The 17,182-nt window shown below is 38.6% G+C and overlaps 1 protein-coding gene across 14 annotated transcripts in view; it reads right to left on the bottom strand.

Annotated features, from left to right (window-relative positions):
- The window catches only part of LOC134533636 (protein transport protein Sec31A), a 306,350-nt gene that overhangs the window by 206,734 nt on the left and 82,434 nt on the right, over positions 1-17,182 (bottom strand). For all 14 annotated transcript variants that reach the window (XM_063371142.1, XM_063371141.1, XM_063371143.1 and 11 more), the window contains exons 10-12: positions 7,819-7,908; positions 7,519-7,612; positions 2,274-2,428 (exon numbers count right to left, since the gene is read on the bottom strand). In XM_063371142.1, coding sequence (XP_063227212.1) covers positions 2,274-2,428; positions 7,519-7,612; positions 7,819-7,908 — 339 coding nt within the window. The remainder of the gene's footprint in view (positions 1-2,273; positions 2,429-7,518; positions 7,613-7,818; positions 7,909-17,182) is intronic.

The raw sequence follows: 17,182 nt of genomic DNA, 5'->3' as shown, positions 1-17,182 counted from the left end.
TGTTTACATCATTAGAAGTTAATGGCTCATATGTCAAAGGGGTCAAACTAATCTAAAATTTGTTTTGTAATACAGAATAAACTATAAAAAAAATATTTTAGGCTTTCCTTAAGCAGTATAAATTATTTTTGTTCATACAACTTGCCTAACTTAGAGAAGGGTACAAATTAACTAAACAATTTGTGAAATGAAACAGTAACAAAATTAAGCAACAACTAGAGAACTAGCAAATGAAAGTGTTGTTCTTGATTGTGGTATTTCGGCATTAAGTTACATTTAAGAAACAAACACAAATTCATTCGTTGTTATTTCGGCGTTGTGGTCAATTTTGACATTCGACGTTATGGTATTTCGGCGTTGTGGTAACGACCCAACAAAATCTATAAAACACTGTTGACCAACTAATCATCATCCTCACACCATTCGAAAATGAATGTTTGTTTACATTTTTCTGCTTTTTGACACAATTTAAAATGCTTGTGCTGCCCCGTACGGCTGGGTGACGAAGTAAAGATAGTTCCCAAGGTACCCTTTAAGAGTTTCCAGAGCCTGGTACCTGGTTCGCCCGATAATCTGCTTGATACTACGACGCTGTTCCAACTATATGCCAGCGCCCCCGGCTGAAGTGGTATGGCAACTCACGTAAGGCTGTTCCAAACACCGTTCGCCACCGTTCGGCCAATCATCTGCTTGCTTTTGTATTTATCCGGTGTCGCTGTTCCAAGCTGACGTCAGTGCCCATGAGCGGTGTGCGTAGGCTTTAAAACTTCGCCAGTTTGTCTATCTATCCAAACATTATGCCGGAAAGGAAAATAAATGCAGTAGTTTTGCGTATTTTTACAGTATATTATTGGGTTTAACATTATAACGTGAGCGTTTGTAAGCTTTTGTTTGCTTTAGTGCATTTATGATTAATGTTCAGTGGCGGCTATGTTGCGGTGTTTGTTTACCAGTGACGAGACAAGTCTTTTACCCAGTATTTAAATTTCGCGTAAAAACACTGCGATTTCACGTTTTAATACTAAATTTAGTGTAAAAACGCTGTGTTGTGGCGATTTGGCGTAAAATCTGTATTTTATGGTTATTGCGCGTTTATCGTCGTTTAATCGCGATCGTAAAAAGAAAAGGCCCCTATTAATATGCAGTGATTTTTTTTTATAAATAATTTTTGTACTTTGACTTGTGTATAACATTATTTGGGGAAATATGACTGTGTTATATATGCGTCTAGTCAGTCATAACCTCATAACCCCACTCAACGAGTCGTTAAATAATTGTATCTGACAGATTTGCAATGTTATGAAATGATTTTTTTGTTGCTACATGCGGGAATCGACTTTTATCACCGATTCTTGTTTATCAATTATTAAAGTAGAATTAGTAGGTATCGATGAAATTAGGAATCAGTTTTCCCATCCCTAATAAATACCTTTTTTATTTTTTTTATTTTTTAATGGGACTTTGTAATCAATAGTGAAATATAATATATCAACGTGAACAATAAGCAAAGTTTTAAACATGCAACAAGTATTCAAAATTTTTTTCCAGTACTGTCTCACTAAACAGAAATGGAAAAATTGGTGAACGAAAATCATATTTGTCATTTATAACTTGAAAACAAAATATTACTTGTATTCATTTCATCACACCAAATATTGTGATCTGATCACAAGCAACAGAAGTGAGGGGAATAAAAAACTCAACAGAAGTTAGTAGATGGTAAGACATTTGGAGAAGCAGTTAAAACCCGGAGTACGGAGGACTGAGGACCCACTGCATCACAGAAATGCAGCGTTACTCACTAATTACAAAAACATAAAATAATGACACAGAGTCGTTACATTAATACGGGATGGAATTTAGATAAAACAGATATGATTTCACTTACCAATTATGGGGGCTCTGATCATGTCCTCGAGCTATAAGGAGACGGAGATGAAGCACAGAACAAAAACGTTACCATCTTGATTGCATAGCAAATACACACACTAACACACGCGACCTGTATTTATGCCTGCCGGCTCTGTTCATCGTGACATGACCAGAATAAGTCACGTTCGCGTTGCCGGAGAATTCCCCTTCCTTCTTCCACCACCGGCTACCGTGATTAGGGCCATTCCTAACCTTAACCTCTTTGAATGAAAAGCTAAGCTGCATACTACCTGGCACACAGGTACACAACACTACCTGGTACAATATAGTTAATTTGGCCTCCAGTTTACACAAATCATACATGTTTGCATGCTTGAAGTGCTTGAAGTGACTGGGCACACCTGGAAGTAGCGAAACTGGGTCCTGGCCAGCAGGTCACTGCCGCCCGTCATGGCGAGGATGATGGCATCTGCAAACCGCTCCTCCTGAAGGCACAGCTCCACCGCTGCCTCGGTGTTGCCCAGCAGCAGCGCCTGCGAGATCAGCCCGCTCCCGTCTGCAACACGACACATCCGGCAGTCCCTTCACGCCTCACGCTGCTCCAGTCAGGTGTTTGTGAGGGCAGGTTACATCATTTGTTGAATGTTTAATGGGATCAGCCAAAGTGTACGGTACATGGGGGAAAAAAAAAGCTGATTCTGAAATGACCACACTTTTAAATAGATTGTAACAATTCACTGTAGATAAAAGTAGTTTTAAAGGTAAAATACGTATGTATGTAAGAGAGTTTTCCACATCAGTAATTTAGCTGATCAAAGTTAATGATATAGCAATATATGCAACACATGATAGCTAAACAAACAGAAAACCCTTACAGTCCCAAAACCACTAAAAAAAAAAAATTGTACGGTTGTTCCAATACTATATCTGATACTAATTCCTGATACTTATACGGATACCCTGATACCACTACTGATACTTTATACTACATTAACATTTACAATTACTGGCCACACTAAAGAGAAATAAATAACTAAAACATAACTTTTTATAAATACCGTATTACCTGTATATGGGTAGCAGATTTTATGCTGATTTTTTGTTTAATAAAATGTACTGCACTTCAAAATCAAATTTTCCATTTTGGGTTTAAAAAAACTATCATTACACTGATGTGGTAGACTATGTGCTTGAATAACTAGTCTATGTTTGATTTAAATAAATATGTCATGAGTAAATATAAATTATCTCGTTCCTAGTTCAGACCCTTTATTTCTGGTGAAAGGTCTCTCTTTTTTAATGTGAAATGTCCCTAAAGTCCCTGAAGTTGACTCAAAGAAGCAGTATGAGGCCTGACCTTGTTTACATGTCTAATTTGTAATTCTATTTAAAGATTGTGTTTTTGCTACTACGTAATTCTTTTTCTGGTTTAAAATTAAATTTAATCTGGGCTCTTAAGATTATCTCATTTCCTTTTGTGGCCCTGTCTGATCATGTGGTTATTGTGGCGTAAAATTATTTCACCTGTAAGCTTACCAATCATGTAGGTACCTAAATGTGCATGCATTATACATACTAAATGAATTGCATTGTTCCCGCCATAAAACTTTTCTTAATTCTTCTGCAAATTATCAGGGTATTTACTAATCACTGAAACATGCCGATGTACTCCGTCTCTATTACAGCACAGAGGAAATTGCACCCGCTTGAAAACTCCATTGTTCGCTTGAGTGCTGGACTGGAGGTTGCTTGGTGGTATTTGAACCCGGCACCCTTCAATATTTACACTGAAAAACTCAGGATTCTCATTCAACCCCTTTCGTAGGTAATGATTCTAATGACTTAACCTGTATTAAAAATAATTTATAGGAAGAGGGGGGGGGGGAAATAAAACATGGAAAAATATATACTGAAATTGGAAAGAAAATAAAACTTTTCTGATTAACATTTTTTTTAAAATCCCAGTATTGAGTCCATGCAACTGAAGGGCAGGTACTGTGCCGACACACTGCACTGCAAGCATCACTCACTTCTCTGGCCAGACTGAGCTGTGGTGGGGGTGACAGCTTCTGGAGTTAGCCTCGTGACATGCAACTGGAAGCTGTGTATTCCTGGCATTGCTGCGCTGATTTACAATGATGATCATTTCAGACTTTTGTTTCAAGACTTTAGTTTTTATTTCAGCCCCCAGAAGAAGTTATTACAATTTATATTTGTATATAATTTTAGAAATTTTCTATTTTCCTAATATTCCCTGCCTTAAAAGGTATTGAAAAAATCTCGGTGTATTCCAGGTTAACACTAATACAAGCTGGCAAAAAATTTTAGCTGGTGGAGAAGTAAGCTTTTTCCCAAGTGCTTTACTTGTCAAAAGAGAATTCAGGCGACCCCCACGGTGATGTGAAAATGTGAAAAGTTTTCGACATAGGTGAACAGTCGTGATGACTGTGTTCACTAGAGCACCGACAAGGGTGAGGGCCAGATTCAATCACAACCACTGGCATCACTCAACCTTATGAATTATGAGCACTGGGTCAATGTTCAAGTAGATTGAAGCCCACTTATACTGTAGTAGATCCCGCTGCTTTAAGCCGCTCTGCATTAACAGCCCAATTTTAACAGTCACTCTTTGAAAATTTCACCTAGCAGTCATAAATTTGTAACACGGTAAACAAGTTTAGTTTACAGCTAATTTATTTTTAAATTTGTTTCACAATACAGCCATGTGCAAACCTCGATCATAAGCATAGGTTAATGTATGTTTAATTTTTGCAAACACAGCCAACTACATGACTACCGCCCATAATCTTCAACCAAACATACAGATGTGTGGAATGTGCTCAATGCATGAAGAGATAAATGCTCTTTATACACTCTAAGGCATATCAAAATAAACAAGTTCAGTACAACACAATAACAGCATTGGAGTGTCAGATTATATATTTAATAAGGATCACCTTCAAACTTTTAAAGGCTTCTTTGACACTGCAAATAAAACATCACAAAAATTGTGAACTGATTTATGAGCTTTCAATCACGAACTAAACAATTGCATGTATTTCAGTTTGAATTATTGGAGGATTGGCAACAACAAACTAATTATTAGGGTTCTGCGAATATTCAAAATTTCCGAATTCGAGTTCGAATTTTTTGATATTCAATTAGTCAATTCAAATCGAATTCATTTTACAATAATTCGACTTGCATAATCTGGCCCGGATACACTAATATAACACATCCCCCACCCCCATTTTTAAAAGAAATGTAAATGGACGATTACATATTCCACTTACAAAAAATTATAGAGCGAAACCCCTTATTTACGTTACCGTTATTTACGTTTTCACGTTATTTCAACCATTTTATTTCTGTCACGTTTTAAACTCATTTGATGTAATGCAATAAATTCCAGTTGTTTACAATGCTATTGCTTTACGCAGTTTACGCCGTTCGTTCTGATAAAACTGCTTACTAACTTAATTAATCCTATTACAAAGTAATCTGATGTGTAAATCGTGTTTAAGACATTTTTAAAAGTTATAAACTTCATCTTTAACGTCTCCGCTTATAAAAACGTAAGCAGCGCCAGTATGGTTTGTGTTTTCCTGTTAACCCGCACAATCGTTATGCGTATATGTAGTTACAAATCACATTCTTGTTACGCGTTTCTTTTTTTTTTAACGTTGAATAAAATAAATTTATTGCATAACTCATTAATTTAAATTATTTAACGTGCTTTCGCAAAGTCTACTTTTTAAATAAACGTACTTGCTATGAATAGAATTTGTTTTTATGGATTACTTTAATTTTTTTTTTGCATAATAGTATTCTCCGTTCACTCTTACCTGAGTTTTGGAATAAACAAAGCCTCTTGTAACCAAACATTTTCACTGGCTGCCGGCCGCCGTGCACATTATTCGTGCGCAAGAAATAGTCCCTTGGTTACGTACCATTTGTAAGTATTTTTACACTGCCTTTTTTATAACAATTATTATATAGCATTAAAGCGTTTCACCATTAATATCCAATACAGTTTAATGTGTCAGCAAGTATTTACTTACAATTGTTAGCAGACGCCGTGTGTAGTGTACAGTTGATGCCCGGCGCAACAATTGTATTTAGGATTCGCGCGTGCACGGTTTATGGCTGACGCCGGACCAAGGTTTGTAAAGCACAGAACGGGAAAGCCTTTGAAAAGTGCACAGAAAACTATTGTGTAGAATGTTTTTAAAACATTTTCAGACAAATATCCGGATTGTCGTGTGAACGATATCGCGAGTTTAACTGCGGAATTTACGGGTGTTTCGAAGAGCAGTGTGCTTCGTGCAAGGAAAGAATTACAGGACACTGGGACATTAACAACTCCCGGGAAGAAAAGGAAACTTGAGTATCCTGTTATCAAAACTTGTGATGATTTTGTGAAGACGGCTATTAGGCGTAAAGTGCATAGTTTTTTCTTCGCAAATGAACCACCTACGGTCAGTAGCGGATCCAGAGGGGGGCTAAGGGGCTCAAGCCCCCTCCATAAAGCATCTGGGTCCACTACTGTTTTAGTGTTTGCCTTGATAAAGCCTAGCCTCAGCTGGGTCAAGCCCCTCCCAAACCAATAATTGGATCTGCCACTGCCTACGGTGAATGAAGTGCTACGGTGCTTCTTGTTATATTACTTCTCCGTTATTTTATTAGCACCGATTGTACTGAAGTGTTTGTGTTGCAACTAGTGCTTGGCGCGCAAGATGAATTCAGCCTATCACTTGCTGACGGGGCGCAGTGATACGACGGTATTTGTTTATTTCAAAACTCAGCTAAGAGTGAACTCACGGTCTCACCCCTAATTATAAACTTGATTTTAGAATAAAATGTGCGATGCTTAAGCGATAAAAACGGTAAATTTGTTATATTTCTTTTGTACCACTTCCGTATGCCGTGATATTTTTATTAATATTTTTATCCTTGAAAGTCAAACATGCTAAATAAGGTGGCAAGTGAGAGAGTTATCTCTACAGCAGGCATCATAGTTACCAGCCGCAGAGAATTGTTGTTGCCGCACCATGTCGATGAACTCACCTTTCTCCATGACAATTTGAAATGATTTGCGAAGTGATTTATGTTAGTGCTACAGACATATAATTTTAAATTTTTATTAATTTTTGAGAATTTGGGTGTGCTTCTTCAAATTAGTCTCTTTTTAATTTAAGCTACTTGATTTAAACTGTTAATTATGTGACAAGTTTTTCAAAGGTGGTATGTTCAAATTTTTTAATGATCTATGTTATTTTAATAAATATTCTTAAATTCGATTCGAAAAAAATTTGAAACTCGTGAATTTTTTGAAATTCGATTCGAATTCGAACTGAAAAATCACAATTTGCAGATGTCTACTAATTATAGCCCATAAAATTCACTAAACAAAGAAACGGAATAAAATGCATCCGTCACTAGAGGTGAGGTAGAACGGAGTACTGACGGAATGAATGCTGAGGGGAACGGGAGAAAACCAGCTGACTCACGGTGACGTCCGGTGTGTTATCAAACCATGGGTTACTTCATTTGCAAAAAGCTTATGTATTTAAGGACACTTTCTGTTACAATGCTTATAAAAAACTAGTGACTTCAGTAATATAAGAGAAAACTGAATGTACATACCATCATCAGTAAAAATTTTTAACGGCTCTGATGAGATGTTTTCTGCTGAATTTACGAAATTGGCTGCGGTGACACCATTCACTTGTCTGTGATCCTGGAATTGAAGATGAAAAAATACAATGCCGACAAACCAACTTTTACCTATTAACCAATGACAAATTCTATCACACCAATGGTGAATGTGAAACATTATTTCAATATACAAATGATATGCATCCATAACAACATTATCTGGAGCAATGATACACCAATAAACCAATAAAACTAAAATTGGGATGGGACAAAGTGAGCGTGTCACACCTCTTGGCCCAAGGCAGCGACACGACCGGTCAGGTTCTCGACACCGTCACTCAGCTTGGCGTTAGCGGGCTTGTCCAGGTATCTGTTCAGCTGCAACACGACCACACAACTGCTCGCCACTAGCAAACATGTGCCGGTCTCATTCCGGACCCGACCTATCTCTCCCTATTATCATCGCAATGACTTTCACCCTTTCATAAACAATACATTTTTTCTTTTGATAAAACAAAATTTTTTTAAGTTTTCACTTTCTGACAGCAGATGCTGGCAATGTGACTCAGATCTAGGGTCAGTAAATTAAAGTCAAACCCATGCAGTTGACTACTGAATACAAAACAGTGCATCCACAACATTTATTTGAGAAAGAAGGGGGGGGGGGGGGGGGGGAGAAAAGTATATCATATTTAGATTTCACTGTTATGGGATGAAGTGCCACCCCCCCCCCCCCCTAACTTATTTAACGTGACAGATTGCCATCTCGACGATATTCTGCTTTGTGACTTTGAAGCCTGGGAGGTAGACTATCAGTGTTGCAGATGAAGCTCGAGGTATATGCCACCCGTCGTACACAGCAAATAAGTATCGCAGTGTAAAAAAACCTTCCAGTAGCAGGAAGTGACATCATAATGACATCACAGTAAGTTGGCCATCTTCGCTGGTCGACTACCCAAACATTCTAGATTATTTGAGGTTCGCAGAACTATACTGAGAGGTCCTTGAGCACCCGACCTCCGAGGAGAAACGCGGAGACACATTCTTAAAGAGAACATCGTGCCGCCGCCCCGACACACAGAATCTTCAAGAATGTCATGCTGTCTGTCGTCGCCACGTCAAAAATGGTATGACAGCTGTGCAGTTTCTAATCCAGGTACTTTTAACTTAATTATTAATTAATATATTTTAATTTTTTTTTTGTATTTACCTTGAAATATACTTTCATGAGAAATTTGTATTTCATTATTATTTATTCCTAAATATTTTCATTATCTATATACATATTGTTAAAGCTTAGTATTTTTCATGAATTGGTAAAACAATATATTAATTCTGTTTGTTTCTAGTACATATCCAAATGTGTAAATGAAAAAATTGACAGTAATAGTTCTATGGGTATCTTGTTTATTTCGATACCACCTACTTCTGGTTAACTCTATGTTTTCTGTCGTGCCAAATGAAAAGCACTTACTTTGCCCTTTTAAGAATTAATTTCTAACATCTTCTACACATTTTTTGGTGCCGATGTAAAAATTTAGATTATCATGTGACATCTAAATTAGTGATGGCCCAATATCCAAAAACCCGATACCGATACAGATTCCGATATTTCCAAATTTACCGATCTGATACCCGATACCCGATATTCCGATAATAGGCCTATCTCATTTCTATCACTGATTCTATAAAATTGTGGTTCTGGAGTATTGTTAGAGACAATAATGAAAAATGTTAAATATTAATAAAACATACTTATGTGAATGTATATTATTTTTATTAATTGTAAAATATTGTCAATTCACATTAAATAAAATCTAATAATGAAATTATCATAATGGCCTACAAATAAGCTCTCTAAATTCAAGGTCTTAAAAAATTAAATTGTTTTTCAAGGCCAGATAAAGCAATATTCTGGTGTAGGTATTACCTACAGTATGCCAAAAACATACTGTAACTACAAGGAAACAAATTTCAGATTTTTTTGTGGAGAAATGTTAGCATTTGAATGTGTTCAGGTGAAAGGCGATTCCGTTTTTTGGTACAAATTCCACCTGCAGAGCTAAACAATCTTTCAGAATGAATTGAGGCAGGTGGAAAGCCAAGATATATTCTGGCTAACAATTTCAGTCTCGGAAAGGTAGAATTTGCCTTCCAGTACGCCAGTGGGCTGTCATTCAATGGTATGTTTGGTTCTGATAGATACTGTTCAACTTCATTTGATAAACTATTTTCAGTTTTTGAGGCTGTCGGTGAATCTTCAATCAACTGTTAACAAATAACTTGAAGAGCTGATTTAAATTTCTCTGTGGGCTCTTTAACTGGTAACTTTGGATCTGGGCAATTCTCAGGTCGGAGACATTCAGCCAGCCAGTCTACAGCCCTTTCTGCTGCGTGATGATCTTGAAACACCCTGGAAAAATATTTAATTTTTTTTATTTCAAGGCTTTCTATCTCTATACAAAAATCAACTTGATTTGAAAGTGTTTGTATAACTACCAACTATGTAGGTGGAAATATTAATTTTTAGTAGATACTCATTTGTGTAAAAATAAAATTTTGTTTATTAAACATTAAAATCGCTAAAAAATTACTGTAATTTGATTTTGAACTGAAACAGTGAACATCTTTTCATTAGGGCCTAAATGGTCAAGACACTAACATACTGGCCGAGTATTATTGTATTTTGAACAATTGAACATCCTTACACCTACCTGTTTTTGTATCGTGGATCCAAAATTGTCGCAGCTGCATACACTTCGATGTTATATTCTACACCATCAAATCTACTGTGCAACGAATGCAGCATTTCAGTAATAGCAGATTTCAAACCAAACACTTTCTTTATCTTGAGTTTTTGGAGACCCCTGTCAAGACTGTTAACTAGAGGTATAACATCAGATATCATACAGTTTAATGAACTGAGAGACAAAGTCGCTTCCTTGAATAGTTTTAAGAGCTCGATGACCTCTTCGGCCAGTGTCCAGTCTGCTGGAGAAAAGTGAGTGTTAAGTCCAGGAATTTTACGAGTAATGTTTTGTAAAGCTTCTTGCTGTTCAACTAGCCTTTCTAACATGTCAAAGCAAGAGTCCCATCTAGTTGGTTCTTCTTTGATGAGAGAGTGTTGTGGAAGGTTGTACTTCACCTGAGCCTCTTTCAAAATTTTTGTTGATGTAACAGACATGTGAAAATGTGACACAATTCGTTTTGCTGCTGAAGTCAATTTTATGACAGACGACTGATTCATGCACCCATCTTTCACAACCAAATGCAGTCTGTGTTGAACACAAGGAACATGAATAATACAATATAGCAGAGAAACAGCATTTTTCATGTTCGCTGCACTGTCTGAAACAATGATTTTCACTTTTTCTTCAATACCCCATGCAGAAAGGGCTGCCCGAATGTTGTCGGCTATGAGCTCACCTGTGTGATTGGCACCACAAAATGGCATCACTTCTAAAGACAGATGAATGAATTCCCACTCTTCATCTATGAAATGGGCAGTTATACTAATAAAGTCACCACCAGCACCAGACGTCCACAAATCTGTCGTAATTGCAACATGCCCAGCAGCTGACAATATGTCTTTAACTTTGGCTCTAACAATTTCAAGTAACTCTGGAATTTGTTTACCCATAATGTCCTTCCTCCCCGGCAACAAATAGCGTGGCTGCAGGGTTTTGACAAACAGCAGAAAACCTTCATCTTCTACGATAGATGCTGGTTGCATATCGAGGCAAATCATTTTCACTAGTGACTTGTCTGCTTCAACACATCGTGGATCACTTCGTTTCCATGTTGTTTGCTTTGCTACAAAGAATCCCAAATCATGCTGCTTTAATTTCTTCTGAGGTGTTTCAGTGAACTGGCAAAAACTTGTTGAAGGTATAGAGAGAGAATCACATTTGTCAGAACCACCAACTTCTTTTTGATGATGCAGGGATAAGTGATTCCACAAATTTGATGTATTGAATGTCCTAGAAGATTTCCCACCACGCAATATTTCTTTACAGCAATAATTGCAAATTGCTTTTGCCTTATCATTGGTTTTTACTTGAAAATGTAACCAGATGTCACTTTTCGGCGGCATTTCGCATTGTAGGCCTACTCACAAAACAATAATGCTAATGCTTATAACCCAGACAGCTCTATACTAACAACACAGGCGGGAGTGCAGCGTTGCCAACCGTACGGTCCTGACCGTACATGTACGGTAATTTCACTGTGTGTACGGACGTACGGTCCTGTCCTTGGATCGTACGCCATTTGTACGGTCCAATCAACACAAGTAGAATGTGGTTTCTACCCAATAAAATATTTGACACAATTGTTTCAATAATATCTAACTAGTTTTGAAAATCTCAACATTTCATACACTTCCACGTAGGCCTATATTGGCTACCGTGCGGGGAATACGGCGCTTCGTAATTTTTTACCGAAGGGGAATGCCCGTACTATCTGGTTGGAGTTGGACGCTGATAAAAAAAGAGCCAGTCAGTAGTAACAGAAAGGCAGTACGTGGCCGTTGCGTTTCTTGATTGTCGGAGTCGGTAAAAGCGCTGCGATAAAAACGTTTACGAGTGAATTGTGCACGATGTAGCAAATCGGGTTTAATTATACACAGCAGAAATTAAGTTGGCGGGTATGACCCGACGTGTTATATTATTCAATAGACGACTTGGCCAAGAGCGTTTGTGCTCTGAATCATGGGTAGGAACAGATGATTTTGCACAAATAATGTCTGATAACGTATGTAATAACATGAGCTGAATAGTTTTTATACATTAGTTTATACATCTAATTCACTCTCATCAATAAATTTTAAAAGATTGCAGAAGTTTTGTTACTAGGCATTTCATCCATAATAAACGAGTCAACGAAAATAACCCTTACTGCTGTTGACAATAAAGGAGTACTTCTCGCAGATTTCTCAGCGATTAAACATATGTTAATAATGGGCAGTAATTTCAAACTTGTATTTGGTGTTTATCTTATACTTTAGCTGGAGTCGTGTTACAAGCACGTAGCATTGATCCTACGGCAGAACGCGGCAGACGTGCGGTTGTTTGTGAAAAAAAAAATGCTGTTTCTTCCCAGCATGCAATCTGTTGTGACGTCACAAGTCATTTATTCCATAACTGTGTTGGGTAAGAACAAGATTTTTTTCGTTTATTTCGTAATTTTATTTCATGGAGAAATTAAATCATGAAGTCATTATTGTGCAATAGTTGTCTTTAATATAATCGTAAAAAAAATTAATGTATGGACCTGGATCGAGAAATACGGTCCAAATGACATTTTCGTACGGACTTTTTTTGCTGAAGGGTTGGCAACGCAGCTTTTGTAAAACTTACGTAACGTCTTGGTATAGAACAGCAGTTGGCGACCATGAAACGACACGGAAAGAAAATGCCTGTTATACCAAGCAGCAACTTTATTTTTCTTCATGTTTACTTACGGCTACACCACTTATTAAATTAAATATCGTAATTATTTTCGTTTATGTTTACAATTTATGTACACTTAGTAAACTTCGAAATTTCATCAAGCGAAAACATTTTGCGAATATCTGAAATGAATAAATATGCACTAATGACTGGGATTTGTGTACACATGGGAGAATTGTACCGTCGGGATGCATTGCAGTATCAGAAAAAAGAAATAGGCTTGAAATTGTTTCAGTGGAAAATATGCTTGGAATTGCTAGGTAATATGGTGACGTGAAGAAAGAAAAATTACGCCAGCGGAAAATAAGCTCGGAATTACGGTTAAGGTTATGTGAGAAGTATTATTGGCGAGAGCAAACATCGGTTATCAAAATATCGCAAGTATTTACCGATGTCCGATATTGAAAAATGTGCCGATATTACCGATCTACGATATCGAATATTGAATATCGGGCCATCACTAATCTAAATCTTAACCGCAGTTTTGGGTGAGTAGAAATTTTGTCTATGTTAAAAGTGTATCCCATGATAATTATTTTGAGGATTGATGTTAATCCTGTTATTATTTTATTTAATAGCAGTTCGATCATGGGCCTCCTCCTGGCTTTGATGTTCCAGAGAAGGAAACAAAGTTAACATTATCGCACATCACTTCAGTAAAGGCCAGAAATTTTATTGACCATTATTTTATAAGGTTATGTAACCTATATGTGTCCACAGGGACTACATCTAATGTGGTTTTGGACTTAATATAAATGTTTTGGCTATTCAACTTTAACTTTGAAATCTAGGAAGAACGATCTTTAATGCTTTGAACTTTTGTCGGCTAAAATAAACTGTCATGAAACCAGTGAATAGTTTTTTAATCAACTATTTAAATATTTTGTCTTTACCTAATGTTCAGACTGTATATTAGTGTGTGTTATTTTGTGTTAGTAACATTTATTAGACCTCAACGTAATCAGTGCTTCTGAGAAGTCTCTGAATACTTCAAATTTGTATTTCCCACGTTGCTGTGTAGTGGCAGCCATTATTCAGCATCCTTTGCCAATAGTTGGCAGCCCTGGACTTCCAGCCGGAAGTCAGTCATATTTTTCATCATGGCGGTGAGTAGTACTATGGTGTAGCCTCACCGTTAAATTGTTGTAGTATAATGGCATCTGTAATCGTTTACGTATACAGTCCCCTCAGTTATCGCGCTATAACACCTAATATTAACGAGTTGCAATTGGACTTGTGAATTTTCAAAAAGGCAATCACGTTGGGACTTCACAAAAAAGGGTGGATGGCATATGATGGCTATTGGCATGTCTGGTCGTGGAGATGGTCAGTGGTCGGTGTGGCAGTTGTGTCATTTCTTACTTCAGACTTAAGACTTTTCAGGCCTGGCACGAAGAGTCTAAGTTTAGTTACGTAGGTTACGTAAGCAGAGTTATGGTTATGGTTTTTTTAAAAAAACTGCTATGCTGGAATCCGTTCTGCGTGGAGGGACAAAAATGGGAATCACATGGTTTAGAAAATTTCAAAAAAAAAAAAAAAACTTTGAGTTTACAATTGCAAACGGAAGATACGTATTACGGCACGAGCGAGAGGAACGAATGTATTACCGGGGTAACCATGTGCTCACCGTTAATGTACGTTGACTCAAGTGTTTGATGACATTTCAAGGGCCCAGATGCAACCTGCTCACTGGCTTGTAACATACCAGACGGAAGCTATCGTGGGACAACCCGGAACAAGTCCTGCTCAGGGAGTCTGTACCAACCCCAGGAGTGCAGACCTCGGAGCCACGAGCAACATCGCTGGTGACGAACCTTGGCCACTCGCCTGGGGAGCCGGGGATCACAAGGCAAGCCTCTACATTTACTTATAACTGCTGATTAGAGTGGCGATAACCCCCGCGGGTCTTTCTATGTGACTTTCATGAGTATCCAGACGTTTTTACAAGTTTTGTACAAGTTGCGAATTAAAATTATATCTTGTGTACTTAAAATATTTTATAAAAATACCAGTGAATAGGATAAAACTAAGAATGTTATAGTGTGCTGATAAAACAATTGATTATTTCATTTTTGAAATAATTTGAGTAATAGTTTTGTGTAATTGTTAACTTGTTTTTGACAAGTAATAAAATGCTTCAAATTTGTTTGTAAATAATTATTGTTACTGAAACAGCTGGAGTTTCACCCTTAGCAAATTTTTGAGACATGGTTTAGCTTCTTGAATTTGATTATATCATAAACAGATTTTAGAACAGAAGACACACATAATAACACTAGCTACCCGACCCGGCTTCGCACGGCTGTACTAGTAGCATGGGCCGAGGGTCCAGGGATAATCACAGAGTAGGAGAATGCTACAGCATCTACCTTGCTAACGACGTTGTCTTGCTTGAAGCCCAGCAGGGCTAGTAGCACGGGCCGAGGGTCCAGGGATAATCACAGAGTAGGAGAATGCTACAGCATCTACCTTGCTAACGACGTTGTCTTGCTTGAAGCCCAGCAGGGCTAGTAGCACGGGCCGAGGGTCCAGGGATAATCACAGAGTAGGAGAATGCTACAGCATCTACCTTGCTAACGACGTTGTCTTGCTTGAAGCCCAGCAGGGCTAGTAGCACGGGCCGAGGGTCCAGGGATAATCACAGAGTAGGAGAATGCTAGAGCATCTACCTTGCTAACGATGTCGTCTTGCTTGAAGCCCAGCAGGGCTAGTAGCACGGGCCGAGGGTCCAGGGATAATCACAGAGTAGGAGAATGCTAGAGCATTTACCTTACTAACGACGTCGTTTTGCTTGAACCCAGCAGTGCTAGTAGCATGGGCCGTGAGCCATAAATTTTCATATTCTCCTGGCTCACCTTTAGACTTACATAATTTAAATTAATATTTTAAGTATTTTTTCTATAGCCTGATAGAGCCTATCAAAATTTTATCCCAGTATTGTACTCTCCTACTTTATTTTGTCTCCGGCCGTTTCATCCACGGGCTCCCACATCACTCAGGTCCTGATTAAGCATTGTCTCATGTCTCCTCGCTTCTCTGCACGTAGGCGAGTGAAATTTCGCACCCCTTCAGTGCCCCGCGCACGTCCTGCCACACGCTACCTTAGCTTCCGTCAGCCCTCTTAGGCATACCCGTAGCTCAAGCTACAGTTGACCGAAGCAACTTTGGTCAGGTTTGCCGGCACAGGTTACAGTCGGTCCCGACACGCCTCGGGAGTCCTGTAGGCGGCCGTTCCCACTACACAGCATTAACCCCCCCTCCCTTTTCCCCTCTATCCATTCCAGATCCTTCCATCTGGATAAACCCCTTCCCGGTCTCTATAACAGACCCCAGGCCGGCGAACGGACAGCTTGTGCCATCTCCGGGCGGCACGGCGAACTAAATTACCTTCTCTTAGGCGTCGGAGCGAGCGCTCTGGAGGCCGCGACCATACTTCATCTAAGTTCCTTTCCTCCCCGACAGAGCTCGCACCAAGAGGGCTCCATATGGTACAAGCTTTTGCTAGTTCACCCCCGCGGGACTCTTGCGTACCAACACAGAGTCAGTTCCCAACAAAGTGCTCTGCTTTGCACCTCTGAAGCCCCTTTATGTTAGGCAATTAGCCCTCTTCTTATCTTTTTTTTGAGGGCGGAGCAAGTACTCCGCTGGGCTTATTCTAGCCAATCAGAGGCCATTACTCCCACTAGCTAAGACTCCAGGCCTCTCGCTCGAACTTAACTTCATGTCACCTGGAAGAGCAAGGGATTCTTCCTTCGGTGGTCACCACAATAGCGTCTCGTGCCGGAGCTTCATCGGCCACGACTTTTGCATATTCGGCCGCCGCAACCTAGTTAAGAGATGTGATCTCTCAAGTTCGGGAGTGTTCCTTAACGTTGATTTTTTTTATTTCTTGTGGTTGGCTATTTGCCATTAGTTTAGCCAAATAGTAATTTCGTATAATGTTTCGCGACGGTTCACCGCGACTACTCGCGCCGCCTCCCCTCGGAGTTTGACTTCACTTCACTTCAACCCCAGATCGGTAAGTGGATAAGTCAACGTCCTGTTTGACTATTGTTGCCTCGCCATTTTCCTTTGGCCCTAACTTAATTAGTTTACTATTCTTGACCACTGGATTCCCTTTTGGTTCCAGTGGGGTTCAAGACTTGGTTCAAGAAATGTTTCAAGACTCGGGTGAAGTTTCCTTCAAGAATTAGTATACCAAA

This window comes from Bacillus rossius, chromosome 7 (assembly GCF_032445375.1).
Source record: "Bacillus rossius redtenbacheri isolate Brsri chromosome 7, Brsri_v3, whole genome shotgun sequence".
NCBI classification, from domain to species: Eukaryota; Metazoa; Arthropoda; class Insecta; order Phasmatodea; family Bacillidae; genus Bacillus; species Bacillus rossius.
The sequence above is the reverse complement of the archived record's forward strand: the minus strand, read 5'-3'. Positions and strand labels throughout refer to the sequence as shown.